The sequence below is a fragment of the Mobula hypostoma genome, chromosome 2 (assembly GCF_963921235.1).
Source record: "Mobula hypostoma chromosome 2, sMobHyp1.1, whole genome shotgun sequence".
NCBI classification, from domain to species: domain Eukaryota; kingdom Metazoa; phylum Chordata; class Chondrichthyes; order Myliobatiformes; family Myliobatidae; genus Mobula; species Mobula hypostoma.
Window position 1 is genome coordinate 222302952 of NC_086098.1, and position 11102 is coordinate 222314053.

The following is an 11102-nucleotide window of genomic DNA, read 5'->3' on the forward strand; positions in this document are numbered from 1 at the left end:
TGCAATACATAAAAAAAACTACCACTAAAATAAGAACCTTTTTCTTTTCCTTAGCCCACACTCCTACTGGGGCATAGGCTGCTAACAGCAGCTCACCAAAGTCGTCTCTCCTGGGCCATCCCAAGTGTAACCCATCTATGATTTTTTTTTCTTCTCCCAGGGATGGGGTCTTAGGAACTTCTGTTGGCTTTTCTGTAGGTCTGGGCTTTTACAGGATAAGGCTACTAGCCCTATACCCAACACTCCTCTTTTTGCAGCCGGGTTTGGGACCGTCTGTGGCAGAGTTCCAACAAAAAAACTTGTATTTAAATTAAATAAGTTGTGCAAAAAGAGAGCAATAAAGGAGAGACAGTAATGAGAAGAGGGCAGGTCCTGGGTGATGGGTCTCCAGAATGATGGAGGCCACCTTTCTGAGGCATCGCCTTTTGAAGGTGTCCTCGATGCTGGGGGAGACTGGTGCCCTTGATGGAGCTGTCTGAGTTTGCAACCTTCAGTAGCTTTCTCTGATCCTTGAATTGAATCAAGATAAGAAACGCAGCCTCTTGGTAACTTGAAATGTTTCATCAAAATTCTTTCTGTAAGTAACTTCTGTATATTCTTTTCAAAAGTTTCCATGTCATGCTTCAGGCTGTCAGTTCCATCAGAACTGGAAAGGAAGGAGGAAGACGCCAGGGGGAGGGGACAGAATATGTTAGAAGGTGGTAGGTGAAACCAGGTGAGGGGAAAGGTAGGTGGGAAGGGGAGGGGGGCTGAAACGAGAAGCTGGGAAGTGATAAGTGGAAAAACTAAATGGCTGAATAAGAAGGAATCTGATAGGAGAGGACAGTGGACCACGGGTGAAAGGGGAGGAGGCAAGGCACCAGAGGGACGTGATAAGCAGGTAAAGGGAAGAGGAGGGGGTAAGAGGGGAGCCAGAATGGGGAATGGAAAAACAAAGGAGGAGGTGTGGGGGCCGGGGGGGAAAGAAATTATCCGAAGTTAGAGAAATCGAACGTCATTTGCACCTTTTCCTTCAACTTGTCATATAGCTGAAAATCCAGAAAATCTCAGCAATGGTTTGGAGAGTACATTTGACTCTAAATCTCAAGGTAACCTGAGATGGACAATAACTGTGACATTGATAAGAAACAAACAAAAAGATCCTTTTCACTTTGCCTAGAATCCCGCTCCTTCACTACAGAGCCCAGTTCATCCCCTTCCCGATCAGATTCTAAAACACCATCAGTGCAGTTTACTCCCAGTATCATCTCTCTTTGCTCCTTTGCTCCAGATTCAGTTGATTCTTGACAAGACAGCTTCGACTCAGTCAATAGCCTCTCAGTCACCTGCTGATGAGACAAGCACACCTGGGGAGAAAGTTCACTTGACCTGGACTAAAGACAAGTCAGCAGGAGACAGAAGTAAAAACAAAGGACCAGTTACACCAGAAGAAATACGGGATCTCTTCAGTATGAAACCGTGAGTATACTTCATCTGAAGTCAGGCAAAAGTGAAACTGGCAAGTTATAAAACTATACCTGTAAATAAAATTAAACCTGTACTGGGTATTTGTAATAATGTATCCGAATATTAGGAGCTTTATCCTTGGCTTCAAAGATTCAAGATTCAAAGTACATTTATTATCCAAGTATGTATGCAGTATGCAACCCTGAAATTCATCTTCCTCACAGACAGTCATGAAACAACGAAAACCATGGAACCCATTCAAAAAAAAATCAACGCTCATCTCCAAAATACGCAAGCAAAAACAAATGATGCAAACAGCAACAAAAGAAAAGCAAAAAAAACACAGAACATGAAACACAAAATCAAAAGAGTCCAACCAGGCGTTTTCGGTTCATTATCTGCAAGCCCCCCCGATACAAAATTGTCCAAAATAGTAACAAAAAAAACGATTGATCAGAAACCAGAAACAGATCAGAATATGAACTACAGTGTCCGATCTACAAGTCGTGTTGATAAAAACCCAGAAATCAGGCATCATCCTTTGACAGCGTCAAGCAAGAGAGTGCCATTCCAATGCAGGGACCTTCCTTCCGGAGCAGCGAGCGAGAGGGAGAGAGCGTGCAGACACCTTCCTCCGGGAGCAGCAAGTGAGAGACTGGTAGACAGCACTGAACACCCTCTCACCCTCTGCATTCGCCTTGATGATTTCAATTTTCCTCAGCACTTTAATCAGCGAGATTGGGGAGAAATGGAGTCGATCTGGGGTCCGCACACCGTCACCAGGCTTCTTGGCCTCTCAGCCTCTCAGCCACATGTTTCTTCTGAAACCTGATCAAACTCCCTCAGAGACAGCGAAGCACTTGATCGCTCAATCGTCCAGAAAACAGCCCACCAAAGTGTACATCATCGGCTCCAACAGTAGTAGAACCACACTTGAAAGAAAGCGAAGGTGTAAAAGAAGTGAAAGAAGTCGTTCCGGGAACCGTTTGGAGGAGGTCACCCTTGGTCACGTTCTTCACTGGCACCATCTTATCCCGGAAGGTGTATCATATGAATCTTGGCTTGGAATTGGAAGTGGAAATGAAATTGGTTTATTATTGTCACATGCATCAAGATACTCTGAAAAGTGTGTCTTGCATACTGTTCATACTGTTTTAATCATTACATAGTGTACTGAGGTAGAACAAGGTAAAACAGTAATGCAGAATAAGGTAAAAGCTACAGAGAAAGTGCAATGCAGGTAGGCAATAAGGTGCAAGATCAGAATGAGGCAGATTGTGCATTTAATAATTGACTTCTATGTCAGAATTAATAATGATTTTAATTTTTTTTTCTCTCACATTCTACATGCTACCAGTGAATGGGAGAATTTGTAAGTAAAACTGATTGCTTTCCCATCTTATTCCTTCTTCACCCATTAATAGAATTGTAAACCATGTCTATGCATCATTTATAGGAATGTAGATTTCACTGCCCATTGACATAGTTAGTGAGAGTCCCTTTTTCTGGAGGATTTGCTTCCTAAGTTCACGGTGTAGTTTGGGCCATTTGGTAATCTGGAATAGGTGAATGTCAAAGCAACCAGGGGTAACACAAAATACAGAGTGGGCCAAGGGGTGACTGAGAGATGCAAAGCTCTCCTCTTGCAAATAATGGGGGAAGACCATCACTTCCCACATTTCCTTTTTCCATTCCTCCTCTTCCAGTGACATGTCACTCCCTGAGAAATATAGCGTTTTGTTTATTGGAGGATTGATAGATTTTTGTTTTCAGTGTTAAATGCCTGCACTATTAAATCCATGATATAAATATCTGATGTATCTCTCAAAACCAGGGCAATGAGGTAGACATTTGATACACTATTTATTAACATACTGGAAACAGTGATTTATAAAAGTGTGTTAATCACCTCAGTGAAGGTGCAGCAATGCACCAGGCTGATGGCGTAATTTGTAGATTTGGATCTTGCCTGTCTATTTTCACGATGCAGGATTTATTTTAGTTGCTTTGGTATTGGAATGTAGCTCTCTTATCAACGTCAGGTACAACTGCAGTTTAGCAATCACTTTCTCATGGGCACCACTTTGGTACCCATTTCAACACCCTTTAACTTACAGTTCGGCGGGTAATGATTTTCTCTGTCAATCAGAAATCAATCAAATGTGCGGCGGATGCACACTGCGGTGAAGCTGAATGAAGTCATTGTGAAGAAGTCTCAGGATGCAAAGCTGGTCCTCCTGAACATGCCTGGACCTCCCAAAAATCGGAACGGGGATGAAAACTGTATCCTTTCCTCGGGAAGAGAAATCCCAGCAAAGTAACGAAGTTAACTTTTTTTTTGCTAAAGTTCAATCAATTGGAAAGCAGCATCTGAGATGGGAGATTAAAGTTGGAACATAGAATGGTGCAGACCCTTCTGCCAACCGTTTAACCTACTGCAAGATCATTCTAACCTTTCCCTCCCACATAGCCCAACATTTTTCTTTCATCCATGTGCCTCTTAAATGTCCCTAATGTATCCCTAACTCAGTCAACAGCTCTGGCAACGTGTTCCATGCACCCACCACTCCTCTGACATCCCCCCATAACTTTCTCCAATCACCTTCAAATTATGCCCCCTCAAATTAGCCATTTCCACTATGGGTAAGAAGGTGCCGGCTGTCCACTCTATCAATGCCTTTTATCATCTTATACACCTCTATCAAGTCACCTCTCATCCTCCTTCACTCCAACATTGTAGGATTTTATTTCAAATCCCAAATCTATTTTACTTAATTTATCTGTCAAAGTTCTGGATTCTTGTCCCTATCAGGTCACAAGGTACAGTGCACAACAAAACAGTCCCACTCAAAGTAATTATGAAGGCAACAGAGAATCGGGAAGAGAGAGACCATATTCCCTGGTCTGTCGGCTGAAAAGCGAGAGGTGATTGACATGTGTTTGGATATATAGAGGAACTGGGGTACATAAAGTGCACAAACATAACAAGGACTTTCTATAACCTGACACCATTTCTATAGGGTTTATAAATAAGTGCGTTATTTTTCTGTGGTATCATCATTGTTAAAGCCAAGTTTTAATAACATCACCCAGGCCAGGCTTCCAATTGATTAAATCCCATTCTTCATACTTTTGCCTTTGGGGGCCTGCCTCTTCATATATCAGCCTTCCCCTCCCCATCAAGCTCCCCACTCCCTCGCTGACAAGGTGCTGACAGTTGCCACTTCACAACCACCACCCTCTCCCACTGCTGACCCTCTTTGCACTGAGGTCTGGTTTGTAGCAATGAGCCTCCGATCAAAGTTATCATTGGTGTACCACTTGTTGACCTTAAGGCAACCTTTAGACACACAATAATTGCTTGTTGACCCTGAAACTGTTGTATCGATGATTGTGACTCCTACAGCCATTATCAGTTCAGCCATTTCTCTGAAACTGGGATGTTTTTATTCCTGGCACTTGCAGGTGCTCCACAAACTCTGACAGGGTTCCATTCCCAACACCAGTTCATAATCCAGATATGTGACCAGCCATATATTCAGATTAAAACACAGGGCAACCTTCCAGGCGAGGCAACATTTCACCTGCATGTCTGTCAAAGTCACCTACTGTATCTGGTACTCCCAGAGTGGCCTCCTCTACATTGGTGAGACCTGAAGTAGATCGGGGGATCACTTTGTCAAGCACCGGGGCACTGTTCACAACAGGCAGGGTTTCCTGGTGGCCTCCCATTTTAATTCCACTCCCTATTCCCATTCCAACATATTCATCCGTGGCCTCCTGTCCTGCCACAATGAGGTTTTGGAGCAATGCCTCAAATTCTATCTGGATAACCGCCAACCTGAAAACATGAACATCAATTTTCCTAATTTCCAATAAATTATAGCCCCCCCCCACCCTTTTTCCATTCCCCTCTCTTCTTCTTTTCCATTTCTCATTCTGGTTACCCTTCCTCTTCTCCTCACCTGTTTCTCCTTCCCTTTCCTTTTTCAAGGTGTTTCCACTGGTAGGTGAGACGAGACATAGCCTCAAGATTTGAGGGAGTAGATTTAAGATGGAGGTGAGGAGGGACTGCTTTTCCCAGAAATCTGTGGAATTCTCTGCCCAATAAAGCAGTGGAGGCTACCTCAGTAAATATATTTAAGAAAAGGTTGGATAGATTTTTGCATAGTAGAATTACATGTTACGGGGAAAAGGCGGTCAGTGGAGATGAGCCAATGGCTAGATCAGCCATGATTTTATTGAATGGCAGAGCAGGCTCGATGGGCCAGATAGCCTACTCCTGCTCCTATTTCTTATGTGTTCAGCCTTTTACCTCTTCCACCTATCACCTCCCAACTTCTCACTTCACTCCCTCCCACACTATTTTCTTCCACCCTTCCTTTCCAGCCCTGATGAAGTGTCTCAGCCTGAAATGTTGACTGTGTGTTTCTCATGATAGATCTGCTGAGTTCCTCCAACATTATGTGTATGTTACAGGCCAACTAAAGGCATGGTTCCACGTACTGAATTCCCACACAGCAAACAATGCCGCAGTCCCACAGCAGCCAACATCAATCCTGCTGGTCTCCCCAAGTGTTCATTCATATACCATTTACAGATTGTGCACCTTAGGCATAAATAACCCAGGGAGGATCTGTAATAGTCACTAATTGGCGCTGAATTTTCTTGTAAGGCATTTAACAGTTATTTTTCTCTTGCTGAAAACCTCTTAATCAAGATAGACTAATCTTCACCCCAGCATTCTTCTCTAATTAAAATACAAAACAAAAAAATGTCAAATCTGAAAGAAAAACTGGAAGTGTTGGAGGTTACGGGATAGAAAGCATCTATAAAGAGAGAAATAAAGTTAACTTCTCAGGTTGATGACCTTTCACTGGAACAAGGAAAAGTTAAAAAAATAACAATCTTATTTTTAGCAGTAGAGATGTTGGAGGGGTGGAAAGAACAGAAGAAATGATTGTGATAGGATGGGAGACCAGAACAACTAGGTGATACTGACTGAGGGAAGGTGGTGAAGAATAGATAACAGTAAATAATCACTAGCATTAATACAGCTTTTCTCCCTGCACAGATGCTACCTGGTCAGATGGTATTTCCTGCATTCTCTTGTATTTCAGATCTCCAACAAATGCTGTGTGTTCTTTCTGACTGTTCCAGTGTATTTTTATTTCTTTAATCTCAATCCTCATTCTTCCCTTCTATTTAGACCTCCTCCAGGCAGACGACTTGACTGCTGTGAAAGCTGGGTGACGGTAATGCCCTAGAGACCATATGACAGAGGAGCAGAATTAGACCATAGGGCCTGTCAGGTTTTCTCTGCCATTCCATCATGGCTGATTTACTTTCCATCTCAACCCCATTCTCCTGCCTTCTCCCCATCACATTTTATGCCCTTCCTAATCAAGAAACTAATGCCTCCACTTTGAATATACCCATTAACTTGGCCCCCACAGCTCTCTGTAGCAATAAATTCCACAGATTCACCACCCTCTGAAGAAAGAAATTTCTCCTCATCTCTGAGGGCATCCTTCTATTCTGAGGTCGTGCTCTCTGGTCCTAGACTCTCCCATGATTGGAAACATCCTCTGTACAACCACCTTTCAATATTTGGTTAGTTTCAATAAGATCCCCCCTCATCCTGCTTTGAACGTCAAGGGGAGATGGTTAGATCCTCTGCCCTGGGGTAGATGAATGGAAGAAAATTGCATGGATATGGATAAAGATCAGTTGGTCCACATGATCACAATCTGCCTTTTAGCCTCAGTTTCTGTCTTCTTTTTTTTAATTGGTTCTACTGGAATTCTTTGTTTTGTGGCTGTCTCCAAGGAGACGAATCTCAAGGTTGTATATGGCATACATACTTTGACATAAATGTGCTTTGAGCTTTGAACATTTGTTTGACAAGGCACGGCTCTTTTCCTTGACAAACACAAACTACAGACATGGAGTTCCTGGAGGTGTTAACAGAAGGCCTGGAACGAGTGCTGTTGGTTCGTGGTGGGGGTCGTGAGGTCATCACCATTTACTCCTGAGCACCAGTCATGGCCAGCAGTCACGCAACGAACCCATCACAGCTATCGATCAGTAACTCCCCACCTCATCTCAATGTACAGCATTTGCCATGCAGCTAATGAAACTTCCTGTCCCATTCCTGGTAATGGTTTTTGTAAAGCGTTTCCTTTTGGAGACAGGATAGAAAATAACAATGAAAAGACTAAGAAGGGGAATGCTCACCTACACAGCTTCTTGTCTTAAATTACTTTGTGTCCTCTCTCAGCTTTTGTTGCTCCTTAAGAACCTGTCATTGGAGTTGCAATATTAGAAAGCTAGCATTAGAAGACATGGGCACGGTAGATATGAGTAACCACTTCTGGGGTGTGTGGCGACATATACAAATTAGCAGCATTCACAAGACTAGAGAAACCTTTTCCAGAAAGCACTCTGTCCACAGTTTAACCTTTGGTACATCACAGGTGGATTATTCCACAGATCAGCTATCAGGCCGGGACTCTTCTACCTTACACTACAGTTTCAGGTCAAAGGTTGGCTTGCTTGTATCTGTGTCAATCTCCAGACACTGGCCCTTTGCTTGGTATTCATCCACGAGAAAGTTAACCTATTCAAGGAGGGCCCAGCTTCCAAGGTGGGACTGGGGGAGGGTGGGGGTTGGGGGAGGGTGAAAAAAGAAAATAGAACTATTTATTTTTAAGAGGATGTAAAATATATAAAATGTGGTATATTAGATACAGATGAAGTAAAAGTAAAATAAAATAAAACATGAAATGGGAAAGAGCAGCTCGAGTTAGTTGATGTAACATTAAAAATGTTTTACTTCTTTTCATTGCCAGTGGGTTTTTTTGGTTAGCCAGTGTTTTTTTTTGTTATATTAGTAGAGAACTGCTATAATAACACTGATGTTTTAGTAACTGTAATACTTGTGTTTGTTTCAGCAAGACAATATTTCCCTCGCAGTCTAAGGATTAATTGGATTTGTTAGTTGACGTGGAACTGCACCAATCCCTTATTTGTTACACGCCCTATAATTAGCTGAGCTGTGCATTCTCCAGTCATAATTATTCACAAGACAATAGATTTTCTAGTCTGCATTTCAAAATGTCTATAAATAAATTTAACATCCTTTTTTATCATAGTTAGACTTCTCAAAGAAGTTGTGATTATTTTTTGGCTGGAATGAATTGAGGGAAAATAATTATGAGCAATATGAATATATTTTCGCAGATGATAAGCATTTTTCACTGACCCTGATAGTAAAGGATATTCAGTTATTGCAGATTGTGTATATACTATAAATAGTAAAATTGTAACCTGCGCGAAGGGCTGACCTAATATTACTCAAGGCGCTGTGTGCATCTAGTGAACATTAGCTCTCATTTATTACAAGGTTCACAAATTAAAAATTACTACTCAGAAAGTGTGTTTACTAATTAGAAGATCTGAAATGTAAATGATTAAAATGTATCAAAGCATTTTTTTCATTTTTCATTCCTTTACATATCAATTTGACTATAATTTGGAGCTGATATCAAATGTGTAACTAGATAAACAGTAATCATTTTTCAAAATTATATGACAACATATAATGTGAAAACAACAGTTTTGGCAGCTCACTCATAAGTATTTAAAAGCTGTGTCTTGTGAGCATTTCCCTTTGACAATAATTTGTTACATGTTGACTGAAATAAGCCGTATTTAGATTTGACCATTCAGTGCATCTTACTGGGGAAATGCAATCAAATCTAATCTGTTCAAACAGAATGGGGAAAACAAAGCATTTAACAATAGAACAGTTTTGCAGAAGATAAACTGACTCTGAAATCAAAGAGATGAAATCGAGAGCAAATTATCAATTAAAGCTCTAGTCTAGACAGCTGCACAAATTTAGGATTTAAATCAAGGCAACTACCTAGAGTTAAAATTCAAAAACATAAATGTTTAACATTCACTTGTTTCTGCATTTTCAAGACTATATATTTACTAAGGATTTGGATTCTGTTGGGCAATCTGATCATGTCCAAATCATCTTCTAGTTCTTAATCTGTACCTACACAAAAAAAATCCTTTGTTGTTTTAGTGATATTTATTTTGTCTTTATTTTTAGGATCTTTATTTTAATGTTTTACTGGGGAAATGGGTTTGCAAAAAAAAATGAATTTAAATATTCATAGTGGTACAAAGTAATGATGGTATGCATTTTATGGCCACAGGATGTCACCAAAATACTTTAGTCACCATTTCAAATTCTCGAGTATTATGATTTATTATTTTAACAGTTAATTAAAACAGAAATTAGCTTTAAAATATTAGAGCTCTTTGGTTTATTTTGTATAATGATTATTACCAAACAATTTATTTTCTTTGGATTTCATACATTTTCCCAATGACATCAATAGCATCCAATAATGATGATCATGTCTTTGCATTTTTCAATCAATCATGAATGTTCTTAAGTCAATGGAAAATACAGTGCAACCTCATTAAAATGAAGTTTATGTTAAAATCATTATATTTGCTGCAATGATTCCCACTGGTTTCTTGCAATATGCTTTCATAGGCAGTACAGTACTAATTCATTGGCTTATAGCTACAATGGTGCAACAAGAATTATTCAGACCTGGTAATGTGCATAACAAAAGCATCAGGACTTAATGGAGTTGATAATAAAATATTGAGAGAAATCATCCAATAATTTTACAGAATTTCTATTTAGCATACCTAATTACTTAACCCCTTTCCTTCAATAACCATAATGAGCACCCTGCACTGTCACACACCACCCATATTCATGCAACAAACCTACAAATACTAAAAAGGACTCCTAGCATCACTCAAATTACAAGAAAGCAGTTAAAAGCTTAATAACAAAATGTGACAATTTCTAACAGCAATTACCAATACTTTACAATAGTTTCTCTTGGGCACCTTGAACACTGCTTAATACAACTATGGGTACTGCCCCTGGCCATTTTCGAGCATTGTCTATAGGATTTTACCAGCTAACACCTGAAAGTGCCTATAGCTATCTAGTAGACAGATATTAAAAGTATTAACAGCTACTTCATTGATCTTTTCTAATGCTGTTTAGACATTTTGCTTGCCTGTCTCTGTATACATACGACATAGTTAGTAACAGAATATGAAGTTAACATATTGGCCAGTTTATTACAATGTTTAAAAACTGATTAATCTATAGGTATTTATTCACAGGATAGATCCCATAAGTGATTAAAGACCTTTACCATACAATTTGTAATAGCATTTATTAGTATTTTACTAATGAACAAAACCCCCAACTGTTTACTTTAAGTATTGTAGTTTATACACACAGTTATTTGCTTGTTAATTTCCACCCAATTCACATGTATTTATTTTAGTGGACTGTTTATCTTAGGTATAATTTACTGGGCAGCTTCAGTAAGTACAGAGAGAAGTTTATTGACTAGGTAATTCTTACTAACATCTATAGATGCTAAAAAAAAAGAGTAACCACACATATATTTATCAGATAATTCCAACAGACATCCACAGAAATTTATATATTGATGAGCTTTTATGGATTCCCAAAGGCATTTATCTACTGATTACATTCTTATAGCACCCATGGGTGCTTATTTTCCAGTCAGTTTCAAACCTTT

At 39.9% G+C, this 11102-nt stretch overlaps 1 protein-coding gene across 5 annotated transcripts in view; it reads left to right on the forward strand.

Moving 5' to 3' along the window:
• LOC134342867 (solute carrier family 12 member 5-like) overlaps positions 1-8090 on the forward strand; it is a 1196244-nt gene extending 1188154 nt beyond the window's left edge. For 4 of the 5 annotated variants that reach the window (XM_063041525.1, XM_063041527.1, XM_063041528.1 and 1 more), the window contains 4 exons: positions 1271-1458; positions 2804-2818; positions 3596-3729; positions 7390-8090. In XM_063041525.1, coding sequence (XP_062897595.1) covers positions 1271-1458; positions 2804-2818; positions 3596-3729; positions 7390-7481 — 429 coding nt within the window. In that variant the 3' untranslated portion in view covers positions 7482-8090. The remainder of the gene's footprint in view (positions 1-1270; positions 1459-2803; positions 2819-3595; positions 3730-7389) is intronic. The other variant, XM_063041526.1, reaches the window with a different exon arrangement.
• Positions 8091-11102: the final 3012 nt, after the last annotated feature.